The sequence below is a fragment of the Drosophila innubila genome (assembly GCF_004354385.1).
Source record: "Drosophila innubila isolate TH190305 chromosome 2R unlocalized genomic scaffold, UK_Dinn_1.0 1_C_2R, whole genome shotgun sequence".
NCBI classification, from domain to species: Eukaryota; Metazoa; Arthropoda; class Insecta; order Diptera; family Drosophilidae; genus Drosophila; species Drosophila innubila.
In genome coordinates, this window is record NW_022995374.1 from 10,178,974 (window position 1) to 10,197,455 (window position 18,482).

Sequence of the window (18,482 nt, forward strand, 5' to 3'; positions counted from 1 at the left end):
ATTTTTTTTTTTTTGCTTGGTTCGCTTGATTATAATCTGATTGTGGATTTACATGTATTCAAATGTTGTCATAAAAGCAATTTACAACTAGGCCGATCCGATAGGCTATAGAAAGGCTAATCGTATTCCTGTTTAATTGATAGCGTTTTCTCGGCATTCTTCTCAGACTTTGGATTGGGAGTGGTGTTAACTGTCACAGCCGCTGCGGATTTGCCCTTGATGTAACTGGCGACTGTGGAGCTCAGAGGTATGGTCACATACTGATTGCCATCTGTAAAGAAAATATATATTCAGTATATTTTAAAGCAGAATATGTGAAAGTTAAGATCAACAATTTTTAAATCTAAAAATCAATTTTTATAACTTGGGCAAAGAGTTATTTTAATTAAGTTATGATTTTTAATTAATTCCAGTAAATATCTGATCACGCAGGGACTTATTTAAAGTTATAATTTTATTATTTTAATTAAGTTATTCTTTTTAATTAATTCCAGTAAATATCTGATCTCGCAGGGACTTATTTAAAATTATAATTTTATTATTATTATTTTAATTAAGTTATTCTTTTTAATTAATTCCAGTAAATATCAGATCCCGCGGGGATTTATTTAAAATTATAATTTTATTATTATTGTATATCAAAGGATTAAGCTTTTTAATTTTTAAACTTAAATATAATATCTAATAATGTCGTCATACATTACATTATATAACATTAGAATATGTAACTTTATCCCTTTTTTTTAGTTATTATAAATATATATAAATTTATTTTACAAATAGAAAAAAATATATCAATTTGTAAAATAAGTTAAAGTCTTTCGAATGACATGAGTTTGGAATATCAGAGTCTTCTCTATTGATTTGCCTCCAAATTGCCTTAAACATGATACTCACCCTCTTCTGCATGAACTTGCAACTGTCCCGATTGTATAAGTTGTCTCAGCATATCCGGCGGTATGTTGGCAAACGACGTGGCTGGATAAATATATTTGTTATCCGATGATGTTGCTGCTGTTGTTGCTGCTGCTGCTGCTGCTGTTGCTGATGCTGCAGAGGATGTGGATGGTCCAGTCTCAGTCTGATAGTTCAATGCTGCTGGCATTGGCTTGGGGCAGGCAGCTGTGGCAGCCGCTGATGAGGAGGTTGTTGCTGTCTCTGATTTGAACTCCTGAGGCGCTAATTTGGCAACCTCGGCATCAGTCGGCATTGGCATCTCCACATCCGAAGAATCATCCGATTCATTGCCCGACGATGTTGGCGAGCGATCATCCTGCAATAAAGAGGGAGACACAGAGAGAGTGAGAGAAAATGTGAGTGAGTGAGAGAAAGATTAGAGATGCTGCAGCCAAACAGTCTGGTCTGATCTTAAACCTAAGCTGAGCTGATCTTAGCCTGTTGCCTGGCTGACTGGGATAGACTGTTCTATATGCCAGCCAAGTGCCAGTATGCATGTGTATGTGTGTGTGTGTGTCTGGGCCACAAAAGCATCAGAAAAAAGCAATATGCTTGCACCAAATATGGCGCGAAATTGCGTATAAGTGCTGGCCGCGTTGCACGCCGGCACGCATTTCAATGAGCCAAGAGAGCACAACTCGTTGCCTTAAATGTGCACACGCGTTAAAGAATTTAGAATATTGATTTCTGGCTCTGTAACTGAACGTGCAGGGACAGCGACAGCGACCGTCGACAGTGACATTAACTCGCTCATCATCGTCTCTGTATCGCATCATTTTAATTTTGATTAGTGCCCCCAGGTAAAAATAATTGCAAACTGTAACAATGCGTTCGCCATTTTGTGGCATTGCGCATACGCCGAGTGCGCGAGCGCTGCCACGTCATGCCCCATGCCAACAGCAATAGCCGCAGCAGCAGCAGCTTCCAATGAAATTGTAGCAGCAACGCGTATGGCTAAATTGCATTGTTGCCACTGCCACCGGCAACTGAGACCAAAATGGGCGTCGTCGTCTGTTGCTCTTGACGTCTGCCGGCCGGCCAGTGGAACGCTGAGTGGTTCGACCGACTGCCTTTTGAGTGACAGCACCAAGACATTTTAATTAGCAACAACACAACGACAACAACCACATTGACAAACTGTCTCTAAGTCTGGCAAGTTACTTTTGGCATCGCAACAACTGAGCCAACTGAGCCAACTGAGCAAGTGTGCAACTGCTGTTACGCTCGCGGTTTTCAGTTGCAACTTGCAACCAAATACAACAGAAGACTCGCTGCCACAAAGATGAAGACCAGATTGCTTGGCTGAGCGTCTTTGGAGTTAAATAGCGTATGAGTTTTGTCTAATGTGTAAAAGCAACTCTGTTTACACACAATTACAAAACAAATTATTACTACTAATAAAGTTTATAATTTAATTATACAAAATATATGTATACAACTTGTAATTGACTTAAGTGTGAAAATATTAAAGATATTTTTTGTTCTTTTTCTATTTTATAATTTGAATAATATTAAAAATACTTAAAAAAAAAAAATGAAACTTAAATAAAAATAAATATTTAAAAACATGAACTAAAAAAAATTCTTTCGCCCCCGGGTGGACTCGAACCACCAACCTTTCGGTTAACAGCCGAACGCGCTAACCAATTGCGCCACGGAGGCACTTCATTCTCGGCCGGCTAAATACTCAATTTTTACTTAGAGACCGATACTATCAATTGAAATTTCCTAAGCCTTTCAAATACAGTTTTAAAACTTTATCTAGAAACCAAGACTGAGCCTTCAAAACATTAAAAAAGGTTTCTAGGTTCAAACAAGAAAAAATATATAAAAATTATACACCTTACATATTTTTTTAAACCTTCAAAATAGTTTAGAAAATTATAATAATTTTTAAAAATAATCTACCATTATTCAAGTAACATAATTTTGAATAATACGAACTTAAAAAAAAAACTATGCGCCCCCGGGTGGACTCGAACCACCAACCTTTCGGTTAACAGCCGAACGCGCTAACCAATTGCGCCACGGAGGCAGCTGTTCCTCGGCCGACGTAATACTCTATGTCTACTTAGGAAACGATGATATCTATAGAAATAATAATAATAATACCGACTTAGGTAAGAGAGAATCCATTTACCTTACCTAAGCAATTGTTTTTGTTAATAATTTCAAAAATTAAGAAAAAAGTATATAATAGTGAAATATAATGAGGACAAAAAATTTAAAAAATATTATTCGCCCCCGGGTGGACTCGAACCACCAACCTTTCGGTTAACAGCCGAACGCGCTAACCAATTGCGCCACGGAGGCACCTGATACTCGGGCGGCTAAATTCTCAATGTATACTTAGAGAACAATGTTATTAATACAAATTTCAGAGGGAAAGTATTGAAAAGACAAATATGATAAGGCATACAATAAGATTAGCAATTAAAAAAAATAAAGAAACAAGTACAATAAAAAGCTAAAGCTAGTTATATGCTATAAATAGTATTAGCTTAATTAATTTTGTGTCATGCCGTATCATTCCTAGAAGATCATTTATTTTATGTCACATTATCAAGCTTTTCACTTTTCATTCTTCCCTCAACAGTAATGACTCATTAAGTAAACAATTGCTGAATAATACTAAAGTAAAATAATAAATTTCTTTCCTTAAATAATTCGACTTATATTGATTTTACTATTATTAACTAGATCTAAAGATATCTAATTATTAATAAATGCAAAAAATTAAGTACAGTTCTTTTTTTTCTCTTTTATCAAATTAAATGTTCCATTCCAATTGCGACTCCAACTCAAACAGCGAAAACAAATTAATTTACCAAAAATGAGAATTTATTTCACAAGGACATGCTGCTGCTGGAGTGTCCAAGTGTCCAAGTGAAGTGCAAGTCCAAGTGCAATAGAGTTGGAGAATCGATGCGAGCAACTCGCCAAATTGATAGTCGTGTGTCGTGCGCAAATGCCGAGCGTGTCTCATTAAATGACAATTAGAGTTGAGCTTGAACTGAGGCTGGACTGAGTAAAATGGATACACAACCCAACCCGGCCCAACCCAATCGAACCCAAGACGAGAGTGGTGGCAAGTTGCAGGCAGGCAGCATTGCAACGTGGAATGCACGGTCAGTGGCATGCAATTTATATAAAAATAATGCAGCATTGTGTTTTTTTTTTGTATTTTTTTTTTTTTTTGCTGGCCTCGACTGGAGCCTGCAACAAATGCAATTATATAGAAATTTGTCTTGCTGTGATATGTGCGGCATGTTGCAGTTGTGCTGTTGCTGTTGTGTGGCCATCGGCAGCGCCAAAAATAGTCAATTTGGGAAAGGCTAATAATAAATGCGACTGTCCGGCTGTCCGCCAGTCTGCTTGTCTGTCTGTCAGTTCAGTCAGTTCGTCAGCAAATGAATACTCATGTATGAGTACGATTACAAGTACTCAGTGCGAGTATGAATGAATTCTCCTTTACCAAATTGGCCAACTGACATTCACACAGCCAAGGTGGCATTTGCTTTAGACCAAAGTGAATGCGATTCAATTCAATTCGTTGGCTTGGTGTCGTGTGACCTACACCAGCCAATGATTGACGGATGGCACATTTGCTTTTGGATTGATTAGTTGTTTTTACCAAAATGGCCACTGCGATATGCCACAGCGATCGCGATGGCGATGGTGATGGTGATGGTGATGGTGATGCCAAAGCCGATGGCGACAACAGTTGCCAACAGTTTTGCCAGCTTGCCAGCTGCCTGTTGACAGTCAGCACCCGCTTAACTTCAACTTCAACTTCAACTGCAGCTCCAAAACTTCAATTCTCCAGCTCGTGTTTGCCCCTTTCAGCATTTTGGGCAATAAACATTTGCATTTGCATGTTACTGTTGTTGTCGTTGTGCTTACTAGTCTATTGTTGCTGTTGTTTCTGCTGTTGTTGCTACCGCTGCTACCGTTGATGCCGTGTGCATCTACCGACACTGATAGCAGCCGCCGCGAAATAACAAAGGAATAGCCAAATGTGTGCGCCCAGTTGCGGGATCCATTGATGCTGGCGCTTTCAATGAAAACATAAAAATAAAAATGCAAATGAAGCCTCACAACGAAAGCACTTAAATCTAACGCACAATTGCAAGAGTACAACCACAACAACAGCAACAACATGGCACAACAGTGGTTCCAAAACCTTTCAGCAACAGTTGAAAGTTTTAGAAATTAGAGAGACTTGGAATCTCTTTCTACTACAAAGTTAACCATATTAAATAAATATAATTAAACAAATAAAACAGCAGAAAAAGAAACAATCAAATAATATAAAGCTCTATTTCTAAATAGTTAACTATAGATTATTTTATGTATAAATCAAATCCAAATGCATTAATCAGAGGTTTGTTAAAATAACTTTAATGCGTGAAGCCACAAGATGAGCTCATCAAACTATTTACAAAAAAAAACCTAATCAATTTATGTTAAAATATTTTAAAGCATTTAATAAATCAAATCACATTTATTGAATCATGAAACCAAAAGCAATGAATACCTTAATATTTTTAAAAGCTAATTAACTTTAATCTAGTTTAGTTTATAAAAATTAAAAACAAATAACCAAATGCAATCCATCAAATATATTATTATATTTGTTTTTTATAGCTAATGCCCTGTTAAATAAACTTTTCTATAAACTTAAAAACAATTTTTCTCATGTCTAGTTAGGGAGTTTAATAACCAAGTACTGGAGAGATATTTTAACGTAAGTCGCATTCAAATCAATGTCAAATTTGAAAATATCTCTTTATCATAACAACCGCTTTTAATAAATAAAATCACATTTAGTGAAGCAGAAACTTAAAGTTAATTGATAGAACTTTATCAACTTCATTTGAATTAGAGTGTTGACCACTGTGGTGTGGGTAGGCGGAATCACAACCCGCAAAAGCGACGACAAGTGAAGCAGGGAGAAGAGTTCAACAGGAAACGTTAAGCAAATGTTATGGCCAGGCCAAGACGGGCTGCAACAGGCCAGGCAAAATGGGGCGGCTGGCGAACAAAGCCAAAGTCAAAGCCAAAGCCAAAGAGAGTTGACACGAAACAACAGCAACAGCTACAACAACATCTACAACAACAACAACAACAACAACAACAGCAACAACAACAAGTAGACAGAGACAACACTGCGTAGACATTGTCAGTTGAAGTTTCGTTGGTTTCATTCGTTCGGTCGGTCGGTCGCATCCGGGCCAACAACATGCACTTTAAAGCGTTTATATCCGCAAGCTTGGCGGCTGGCTTTCTGTTTTTGGTCAAATCACAGTTTGCGGTTACACGGATTCACGCGCAAAGAAAGCGGCCAGCAGGAAGTGCTCCAATAGCTCCCAAGATGAGCACAAGAAAGCGAACATCGTGAGCAGCTCAATTTGAGATTGAGCAAAATCCATTTATTAGTTCGAACTCTAAGACTTAGTCTTCAGAGTCTTCAGTTATTGCAGTTATGATGAGAATTAGCATCTATTTAAATGTCAGCGCGCATTAAGATGCCACGATTGGCCTGGAGCACGGTTCCCGGCTATGTCTCTGCTTCTGGCTAAGAGCAACGAGCTCAGCAGTCGGCTTATTGTTCTCAGTCAGCAATTATTTGGCTAAATTGTATGGGTCGATAGCAACCTGCAGACGCAGGTCCTAGAGAGTCAGGCCTAATTATGCGTGCGCCGGCAAACAGAACAAGCCAGCGACAACGACAACTTATCGGCTAAGACTGGGACAGGACAGGACAGGAACAGGACAGGCTAGGACAGGTACAGGTACAGGTACAGGTAGAGATACAGATACAGGAACAGGCAATGGGCACAGTCAGATGAAACGCCACCGATTAGCCTGGCGTTTGGCAAGGCGCCCACTTTCCGCAAATTTATGATGGCCACTAACAACGGCTTAAACGAAGCCAAACAAATGAAATGAACTTGGCCAGCAAACAGCAAACAAACAGTTGAACAGTTGAATGGAAATTGCAATTATTCCAAGATTCGAGCATCTGTTTGTGTATATGTTAGTCGTGGGTGCATTTAGTTAACCCTAACTAGCTATGCAATCTCTACACTGACAGCGATTAGAACTTGGCATTTATTCCAAATCAGTTGGATCTATAGAAGAGTACAAGTATTGAATTATTGCTAGTTAAGCTTATTCTAAATTCATGATAGGTAAAAAGCTATAAAAATTATTAAACACAGACAATTCTTTTTCTAAACTATGTTTTTTATTTAAATTACATAAAAAATAAAAACATAAACCTAACATTTCCAACTATCAATTACTTTTGAACTTATATCATAGCTTTAAAATAGTTTCTGATCAGTCTTCGGATACAGCTTCATTAAATTCTTAGAGAGCGCAACTAATTAAGTATTTCTTCATAAAAAAAGGAAATAAAAACGTTGAAACTGCTACGATCATTAGACAAGTCAAGTCAGAGATTTTCAAAGATTTCATTAAATTGTGTCATTCGACAAAAATGAGCAAAAAACCAAACATAAAAGTCGCGTCTCGTGCTCACGCCCACAAAATCAAAGCTGATTTCATATTTTAGAGAACTGAAAAACTGGTTACACCCAGCGAAATGTAGATACACAGATACATATATTTTAAATATATTTATAGTATACGTATGTATAAGATAGATGCATACGTGATTTTTTAACAAATTCGTGTAAATTAAATTTTCAAAGGAGAAAGAAACTCATAAATTGTCGCTCATTTGCTTGCTCATTTGTCGCGACGGCCAATGTACATAAGGCCCAACCCAAAATGGACATGTAAGCAAGTCAAAAGCGAGTCTATAAAATCTAATACGCACACAGCCTGGCCACAAGTCACGCCCACAGCTCTACCTATGTACCATAAAAATATATAAAAGTGCCTAATAAAAACTGAGCAAGCACTTCAACTTAAGAGAGCGAACAAAGAGAGTGACTTAAGATGTGCGAGTGGTTACGCAATATGCGTCATTGCAGTCACTCTCATACATCTGTGTGGCGATCGTGCTCTTAAGACTGATCGCAGTGCTTGAAACGAAACGAGTTTTCTCAGAGATCATGACGAAGCGGCTCAAGAGTCGCAACAGCCCCGATTGCGTTTTCAGTCTGTGAGCAACTGCGTGAGTCGCACGACGATCCACGAATCAGCGAACGATCGATCCATTGATCGTGTCTGGCAGTTAAAGTGCATTTGAGTAAACGACGTTAAGAAAACTGACCGATCGACAAAATGTTCGGCAAGTGTGTGACAATCAGAACTCTGCAGATTGTGTGTAAAAGTTATAAAAGAAAGAAAGACTAACTAACAACAAATTGCTTAAGAGACCTTATCACAGACGGGGTATGTATTATCTTAAATAGTTAACTTGCTTACTTTAAATACATTTTATATTCAATTTATAAAGTGATCAAATACACTGATTTAAAAACAAAGATTTAGATAGAATATCTAGATATTTTTCTCAAATCCAAAAATATTTGGGAAAAATGCGTGCGTAAATTTTAAAATTAATTAAATATTAAAAATACAAACTACTTTTGTATTTTATATTTTTTGTCTTAAAATTACAATATTTATGGCAAATATTTTTGATTTAAAAACCAGCCTTTTATATCACTGTATATTTATATTTATAAATTGCCAGAAATATAGAAATCGAATCAGCTGATACTTTATAATATATAAAAAGCGTACACATAGCTTAACTATGGCTTTAATAAATGAATGTTAGACAGTTTTGTTTATACAAATGCTCTATGAGCACTATCCAATCCTTCAAGTACCTCAGGCTCTATGGAAACAGTAGCCTGGCAGCACGACATCTCAATCAAAGAATTGCAATCACACACAAACAGCAGTTGGTCTAAGCTCTGGTCTAGAGTGCGGGGTGCGTGGTGTAAGGGAAGATTGTGGGGCTGGGGAACTGAGGAACTGGGGGGTTGGCCTTTGGTTGGCCGCCAAGTCGGCGTCCACATTTCATAAATCAGCATGTGTAGAGAGATCTCTGCGTTGCCGCCTGCTGCGAATCCTGGCTATTTATTGTATTTTAACAACATTATAAACGAGCGTTTAAGTGGCGAGTGTTGAGTGGGGGCCTTGTTTGATTTGTGTTAGAATGCAAAATACCACAAGAGACTCGCAAACGGACTGTGATCAGGCCAAAGACAATGGCAAATGGCAGACAGGCTGGTTGGCTAGACACCGACAAAAGCCGCCGAGATGGCCGAGATGTAGACAGACAGACAGACAGACAGTAAGAGCCGTTTCATAATCAGCCTAAAAGACGTGGCAACATGTTGGCCACGTTGTCGTTGTCGTTGTCGTTGTGGGCCGGGTCAAATGTCAAGCACATTATTTTTGTGTTTACGTATAATAAATATAAATGCATGATGCATTTTTGATAGATTTTCATGCCAATAAACAACAAGCTGGCTAACCGCTAGAATGGTGTCTCTACCAACACTTGGCCAGATCGGACCAAGCCAAGTCAGGCTAAGCCAGGCCAAACCAACTCTCAGTCTCCATTGTGTGGGTACATAAATTCACCAAAGACATCGCACGGCAACGGGACACCAGGAAGCTTACGTATTTTTTTTCTCTTTTGTAGTGTTGTTGTTGTGGTTGTTGTTATCGATCCGGTTCTTATATTCGTAATTTTGTGTCTATGCAAATGTACGCGTTGTGTTCGTTTTGCATTTTGGGGCTGATGTTGAAAAATCGACGATCAACTCTGTCATTCAGTCAGTCAGTCAGTCAGCCAAGCCGACTGTCTGTCTGTCTGTCTGTCCTGTCCTGTCAACCCAGTGAGCCGGAGGACCAACCACGTTGATGGGGCCAAACAATGCCTTGTTGACACTGATGGAAAATCTGCGTGTCACAAATATCAAAATTCAATCGTTAGACTATGATCCTATGAGCGATCCATCCATCCATCCATCCGTCTGTCCGTCCGTCTGATCTGATCAGGCTGCTGGCCAGCCACAACAACAGTTTGACATTCAAATTGTCTGGGAAGGAGTCCAGCTGCAGTTAGAGTTATTGATCTATACAGAGATATGCAAATATCAAGTCGCAATCCCAATTCTCTTCGGATCGCAGATCTCAACTGATCTGCAGTTGTTGCTTTAGAAAGAGAAAAGTTTGGCTTATGATAAGCAGCCTTTAATCAGTTGTATTCAATTTACCAAAGCCGACAATCAGATATCAGCGAAATATCTAAATGAAAGAAACTTTAATGATTTTTCCAACATGATAGTACAAGAAAACTATTATTTCCTCATTATAAGTTAGTTTTCACAATGTTTTCATTGTTAACATGTCATAATTAATATTAAAAGCTACGAATTAAATAAAACAAAACATTTCTCAATTAAATAGTAACAAGTTAAGATCTTATTTATAATTAGCCACAACAACTTAAACAAAATTCAGTTGTAGAGAATCGAAACTAAAAGTTTATTAACTTACTGATCGTCATATGACCTTAAAAGGTATTGCAAATGATACTGGGAGCATTCGAGTTAAGACTTGCTCTGAGAAGTCGGTGATCGCAAAGCAAAATGGAATTGAATAAATTAAGAAATAGACGATGAAATGATTGATTAATTGCAAATTTCCTTAAAAGGCGAGAATCGAGCGTAGTGCACAAATTATTAAAGATTTTTCCTGTATGAAAGTTATTAAATGGAATATGTAATATAATTTGGGGTTTTCACAAAATCTATGTTTGACATCTAATTGGCAAACACCTTTGGCTAATTGAATACCAATTTATGGCATATAAACAATAACAAAATGTCGCTAAAAACAAATATGCCAAAACAATATAAAAGAAACTGAAAAAAGGCAGCAAATAATACATATGATATTATAAAGAAAAGACGGAAAAAAGCCAACTAAATTACTTAACAAGCCGCTGAGGCTGCTGCTGGAAGACAACGACAACAACGACGACGACGACGACGACGACGTCTTCGATGATTTACTTGTGCGTAATAATGCAACGCCCGCAACGCTGGAATGGCCAAGACCAAGAGGAGAGGCCAGAACACTACAGAACAGAAAAGACCAGGCCAGAACAGACCAGACCAGACCAGGGAGTCCACTGAGGCCTGAAGGATGCCTACGCAGCAAGCGAGCACACGGTAAATGCATGTGAGAAGAAGTCTAACTGGGAATGCGCCTCAATTTAAAATGCGAATTACATTATCTGATCAAATGCATTCTTTGGTGCGCTCCAGGAGGACTCTACTCTGAGGCTACTGTTGTTTGCTGCCTCACCAGCCACTGCACACTCATCGACTCTGTATTTCTCTTAATGTTAGTGTATATGTGTGGATGTGTGTGGATGCTGCACAAATAAATAAATTTTAAAATACAAACAAGTAGCGCGCGCAAAAAGCGCCGAGTGGAAAATTCGTGACAGCAATTGTTGATGAGCAGCGTGTGAACAGAGCAGACCGAACGGCCCCGGGCTCGGTACGTATCGTCCAAGAACTCAAGATCACCACAACACCAACAACAAGAACAGCAACAACAACAATAATAATACAATCTGTTGTTGCACAGCAGCAAAACGCGTAATATTGAGCGACTAATAGCTGAAACTTGACTTGAAAGCGAACGAAATGACCAGAGACAGATTCAGACTCTCAGACACAGAGACATAGTGAGAGACCCGGGCCCGAGAACCCAAGAGACTGGGGCCGTACACCTCCGCAGTCTAATTAACTCCTACGAGCACACAACTTTTAATTAAGGCGCACATGCTTATGTTTATATATGTATAAATGTATATATACACGTATATTTACTCTGATACACTTATATACAAGAATCGAATGTACATTAAAGCACAATAACAACGGCAAAACAATCAAGTTGACGACTCGAGAGTGGGCAGACATCAGTGTTACAACAAAATACATTATATTTTTCAAGTGACAAATGTAGGGTATGTCTAAGTATACCCTATATTAAGAACACTCTTACCCCAAGTAGTTTGAAGTTGTTTAAATACCGACAAGGGAAAAATGGACAGTGGTGGAAAAAAATTCCATTTTCCAATTTTGATGCAGAACTAGAATATAGGCCAAATAATGATAAAATTGACAGTCCGCAGGGAAATCGGTTAAAATTTGACAAAGTTATGACCGTTTGAAGTTTTTTAAAAACCGTCAAGGTTAAAGTATGGAAAAATGGACAGTGGTGGAAAAAAATTCCATTTTCCAATTTTGATGCAGAACTAGAATATAGGCCAAATAATGATAAAATTGACATTCCGCAAGGAAATCGGTTAAAAATTGACAAAGTTATGGCCGTTTGAAGTTTTTTAAAAACCGTCAAGGGGAAAGTATGGAAAAATGGACAGTGGTGGAAAAAAACTCCATTTTCCAATTTTGATGCAGAACTAGAATATAGGCCAAATAATGATAAAATTGACATTCCGCAAGGAAATCGGTTAAAAATTGACAAAGTTATGGCCGTTTGAAGTTTTTTAAAAACCGTCAAGGGGAAAGTATGGAAAAATGGACAGTGGTGGAAAAAAATTCCATTTTCCAATTTTGATTCGGAACTAGAATATAGGCCAAATAATGATAAAATTGACATTCCGCAAGGAAATCGGTTAAAAATTGACAAAGTTATGACCGTTTGAAGTTTTTTAAAAGCCGGCAAGGGGAAAGTATGGAAAAATGGACAGTGGTGGAAAAAAACTCAATTTTCCAATTTTGATGCAGAACTAGAATATAGGTCAAATAATGATAAAATTGACATTCCGCAAGGAAATCGGTTAAAAATTGACAAAGTTATGACAGTTTGAAGTTTTTTAAAAACCGTCAAGGGGAAAGTATGGAAAAATGGACAGTGATGGAAAAAAATTCCATTTTCCAATTTTGATGCAGAACTAGAATATAGGCAAAATAATGATAAAATTGACATTCCGCAAGGAAATCGGTTAAAAATTGACAAAGTTATGGCCGTTTGAAGTTCTTTAAAAACCGTCAAGGGGAAGTATGGAAAAGTGTATGGAAGTATGGAAAAGTATGGAAAAATGGACAGTGGTGGAAAAAAATTCCATTTTCAAATTTTGATGCAGAACTAGAATATAGGTCAAATAATGATAAAATTGACATTCCGCAAGGAAATCGGTTAAAAATTGACAAAGTTATGGCCGTTTGAAGTTTTTTAAAAACCGTCAAGGGGAAAGTATGGAAAAATGGACAGTGATGGAAAAAAATTCCATTTTCCAATTTTGATGCAGAACTAGAATATAGGCCAAATAATGATAAAATTGACAATCCGCAAGGAAATCGGTTAAAATTTGACAAAGTTATGACAGTTTTAAGTTTCTGGATAAGTGTCAAAGGCACAGAATTAATAAGTTCATGAAAAATGGTTGCATAAAAATATGTTTGGATTTTTATTCGATCAACTTGTAATTGTTTTCAAATTATCTAATCGATACGATTTACACAAATGTTAGAATTGAAACTGTATATAGTTTAAGTCCTCTGCGGGTCAATATGGCCAAGTGGTATTAGCCCAAGTGGAGAGTCACTTTTCGTGTATGTATTAAAAATGCCAAAGTGCGCAAACTGTGCCAAGAAGCTCGAATCTCTGATGTCGTTGATGCTCTGCCTGCTGACTGTAGACATCAATCTAGAACGGCAGGCAGAAACTGAAAGATAGTCAGACAGACAGACAGACGGACGGAGAGACAGAGAGAAAGAGACAGTTGGACAGACAGACGATTGGCAACTCGTTGAGAGTTGACAATAATGACGATGAGGACGTCGGACGTTGGACGTCGGACATTGGACATTGGACATGGGATGATGCTGAATGCAGCGATAGAAAGTAAAAGAACAGAGATGAGATGAGACTCTGTGGTTGCTCCTTGGCAGCATTTAAACTGCAGCTTTAATGAGACGTGGGAAAATACTTGATGCTCCTCTACAAAAGCAGACAACGTGTACATTTACTGAAATGGGCCACTGTTTTGTAATTTGTAAAACTAGCACGTTGCCGGCATTAAGAACATGCAGATTTTTATTGATCAACTGCAACAAGTACAACTTCGACTGCAAGTGCTAAACATTTATGGCTATATTTTTTCGCGAGAATTGGCAACAGGCTGCGGCTGCAACTTGTACTTGCCAATGGCCACAGGCCACATGCTTTTGGCCACAAATTAGCGTTGACAGCGCGCGCTTTGACAAAGGACCACCAGCCAGCGGTCAGCCAGTGTCCATTGTCCCCCTCACTTGGACTACTTGGAGTTGGAGCTGCAGTTCGAGCTGACGCTTGGCCAGCCAATTGGACGCCTAGCGTGCGCTTTCTAGGTGGCATGCCGCATCTGCGGCCAAGCTGGCTACTGACTACTGACTACCGACTACTGGCTAACTTGGCTAACTGGACAGCTGAGCTTGTTAAATGTTTTGCCGCCAAAGACAACTGGCAATAACAACAACAGCAACAAGCAACAACAACAACACATGGACCGCCATCGTGAGCGTCATTTGAATGGTGTGATAATTTTTGCGCCTTCTACAGCTTCTGGCAGTTGTTGTGGCAGTGAATTAATTGCGTGCCACATTATAAATTTACACTGGGCAGACCAACAGCAGCAGCAGCAGCAGCAGCTTATTAAGGGTTCAATGCTGTCTCTAAACACGCGTTGCACGCTGCATTTCAAAAGAAATTCTCACACGCCGCCCGTTCAAAAAATAAATAAAATAAAATTGAAAAAAAAAAAATATATATATATGTGTAAGTAAATAAAGGAAAAAAGCGGCGCAACATAAATTCCAAAAAGTTTCGTGGCATGTTGCAAAGTTGTTGGGTGTTTGTTGCTGCTGTGTTGCTGTGTTGTTGCTACGTGTGGGCATGTCAAGGCGTCGCGTAAGTGGCAACTTAAGCTGAAGCTGTCGCTGGGCCGTTGCCTGTTTGCAAATATTGCGCATACGCCATGTGTTGCCACTGCTGCCACTGCCACTGTCGCTGTCGCTGCAATTGCAGTTGTTCGCAGTCAATCAGCAACAATTGGCAAATAAAATGCGACAAATGAAGCGCCGAAAATGTTAAGAACGCGTCCACAGCGTTTATTTGGCGAATCAGTAAATTGTTTGTGGACTACACAGCAAAATAATCATTCTAAAATTCAGGTTGAAAAATTCCTAACTTTTTTAAGTATGTATTCAGGACATAATTGTTGATATTATGGATTTAATAAGACAATGACTCTGTATTAAATTATGCAAATAAGCCTAGAATATGTGATGTTCCGATAATCACAAGTATTTTGCGCTCAATTTAAGAAAACCAGAAATCACCTAAGTTTTTTGGCACCAAAATTGATTATATCCTGAAATCCCGCGTTTTTTTCCTGTGTAAATAAATTGAGTTTTTATTGAAGTTCGTGCCAGTCTGTGCTCAAACTATCTGAGGTCATACTCTGTTTCTTTCTTTTATAGCTTTCTTTAACAGAGCAATAAACGGGCAGCTTAAAGGATAATACAAGTGTCTTTTATCGACCCCATTCTGGCCATATTCAACAATATAAATGCAATTTGTGTGTGCTGCGATACGTAGAACTATAATTTCATTGGCAAACAAAAACTTTGCTGATGCCGTTTGGCGATTTAAACCAAGCGAATGCGAGCGATATTCACATTTGCATGTATCTGTATCTGTAACTATGACTGTGTCTACGGTTATAGTTTGTATCTGTATCTGTATCTGTGCCTTCTGAAGCAAATGGCAAGAAAATTTGCATATCAAACGCAGTCAACAACAGACGCCGCACAGTCGCCTTCGATACGACAACAACCACAACAACAGCAACAACAACAACTACAACTACAACAACTACAACTACAACATGTAGCTAATGCATAGACAATGTTGGCGAATTTGCGTACGCCGAACGATGCGAATTAACTAAATTACAATATGTGAAATTGTCGTTGGGGCCGACGCGTGTCTTCGTGTCTCGCTCTCTCCCCTCTACCCTCTTCCATCCTTATCGCACTTCTCTGTTCCAATTCGTGCTATATTTGCGTGAAATTATTATGGCAATCGATTGTGCGTCTTAAAACATTATGAAAATTAAATGCGCCGACCACACAAGCTGACTAGAAAACGGGCGATAAAATTATTATTGATTACTCATACGCAGCGTAAAACGGCTGAAGGAAGAAAAGCAAAAAAAAAATTCAAAACAAAAACGTACTTAAAATGCAGCTGATCAGAGTGCACGACTGTGAGATGCTCTTTAGATTACAAGAAAATATTAAAGTAAATGTTGCCCTACAAGTTGCAGAAACAAAAATTTATTTATTTAATCGTGACAATGGAAAAAAGTTTAGTTTATAAAGGTATAGATTAAAATGTATAAGGTTTAGTTTTAAAAATCAAAATATTTACAGAAAGCCAATAAGGTAAATTTAAAGGGACATATAGCTAAAGCATATTTTCTATATTTATGATATTTTTATGGCTGTATGTATTCATATTTATTGATTAAAATAGCTAGCGAGATTATCAGTTTATCAGATTATCAGATTTATTTAAAGATTTGAATATTATTATTACTTGTAATTATTATTTTTATTTACTGCATTGTGAATATGCTCTGTGATATGCGTGTTACAGGGTATAGTGTGTTGCAAACAGGGACAACACCGACAACAGTTTCGATGAGCTTTCTACAAGCAACGCTGACGATGTCGATGTCGATGACGATGACGCGATCGCCAGTCGCGATAGCCGCAATTATTTTCGTCATAAGTCAGCCAATGTGGCGACCACGTTGCACTCGGCTCAGTTTATGCCTGTCTCACTCTCACACTTCCTCTCTCTCACTCTATGGCTCAGTGCTGCTGTTGTGTGACTCGGCCGCCGACGCTGCTGTTGCTGTTGTTGTAGTTGTTGTAGTTGTTGTTGTAGTTGTTGTTGTGCTGGTTTTGTTATTCTGTATTTTTTTTATTATTTATTTTTTTTTGTTGCGGTGCGCACAAGCTTCCAAATAAGGGACGGCACATGTGAACTGAGGAAGCTATAACTAGCGCTGTGAGCTACGCAAATCTGTGGGCTTTGCACTTTCGCATAGATTTCAATGGAAATCAACGCATGCTGACAAACTGCAGCTTCACGCGTTGATCCAAGCATCGCAAAATGGGTTCAGTTGTGCCAGGTGGCGACAATTGAATCCAATGGCGACCAGGAGTCGAATTCACGTCGTTGACTTCGCGTCGACTTCGAGACGACTACGAGTCGAATTTAAGCTCGAGTCGAGTCGCGTCGTGTCGCGTCGTGCAACATATGGCAGCGATGACAACGCATGTTAACAGCTTTTTAAAGGCAATTGCACAACAAGAACCACAGCAACAACAACACAACAACAACAACAGCAACCACACACGCTTCACTTAACCTCGCTCTGCCACAATTCCCAGGCCCATGTGGCAGATAAGCCATCGGAAGCGCCAAAAAAAAAAAAAGAGAAGTTAAAATGATATACGAATTTGGTATTGGGTTATTTTTTTTTGTTTTTTGTTTTTTTTTTTGGCTACTTGCAACTTGAGACCTGTGACAGGAAATCTCACGCGTGCCACAAACTGCGCAGCGGATGAAGCAGCCAGCGGCCAGTTGATTATCCAAAAATGCGGTCTGGCGTGCCTTTGAATTAAGGTATCGATTTAGCCAGGCTAACAGAGGCAAAGTCCATTGAAACTTGGCTTGTGGTTCGTCACTCATTTTCATTCATTGTGGCGCGCGCTCATTGTTGGTGTGAAATTTAGCACAACAGCAACAGCAGCAGCTACAACAACAACAGCAGCAACAGTAGCTGCAACAAGCATCAAGCGGCGAGTGGCAAGTTGAACAAGTGGCTGCGGTTGCAATGAATCCGCATAACAGACATACAACCAAATGGACAAATGTCCAATTGGACAGACAATCAAGTGTTGCTGCTGCTGCTGCTGCTGCAAATATTTCTCGCTGTTGCTGCAACAAGGCACGAAAAATACTTTTTAAATGCAGCGAAGCGTCAAACGGGTCGCTTTCTACCTTCTGCTTACAACGTGCAACGTGCAACCCGCAACCTGTAAACTGCAAGCAACGATCCATCCACCGATCCATCGGATACGCACAGGATCAAGTGTTATAAATGTTAATTCACAAATAATTGCAGTCAGTGCCTCCTCTCGAACATTATGCAAACTCCGACTGGATTGCCTAATCGGCGCCAATAAAACTAGGGTTGGGTCTTTCTCGCCATTATCTTCATCATCATCGTTTGGCGGTTTTCATTATCACCGTCTAGACAAGTCGTCGCGACTGCTTTAAGAACTTTGTCAAAATCTCAGCAGAAGCATAAAAGTTTAAAAGTTTGAAAATTTATGACACTTTCATCAAGTGGAATTGCGCAGGAATTAAAGAATATTATGACCAACTGATGACGATAGTTTTGTATGGAGTAGAGAATTAAATCCTGG

The 18,482-nt window shown here is 38.7% G+C and overlaps 1 protein-coding gene and 3 non-coding genes across 4 annotated transcripts in view; all 4 read right to left on the bottom strand.

Annotated features, from left to right (window-relative positions):
* Positions 1-15: 15 nt before the first annotated feature.
* The window catches only part of LOC117784284 (serum response factor homolog), a 32,916-nt gene continuing 14,449 nt past the window's right edge, over positions 16-18,482 (bottom strand). The window contains exons 3-4 of the mRNA XM_034621980.1: positions 898-1,273; positions 16-271 (exon numbers count right to left, since the gene is read on the bottom strand). Coding sequence (XP_034477871.1) covers positions 117-271; positions 898-1,273 — 531 coding nt within the window. The 3' untranslated portion in view covers positions 16-116. The remainder of the gene's footprint in view (positions 272-897; positions 1,274-18,482) is intronic.
* Positions 2,546-2,619, bottom strand: Trnan-guu. The gene has a single exon. It is a non-coding gene; the product is annotated as a tRNA-Asn (tRNA).
* Positions 2,919-2,992, bottom strand: Trnan-guu. Its single transcript has one exon. It is a non-coding gene; the product is annotated as a tRNA-Asn (tRNA).
* Trnan-guu lies at positions 3,197-3,270 on the bottom strand. Its single transcript has one exon. It is a non-coding gene; the product is annotated as a tRNA-Asn (tRNA).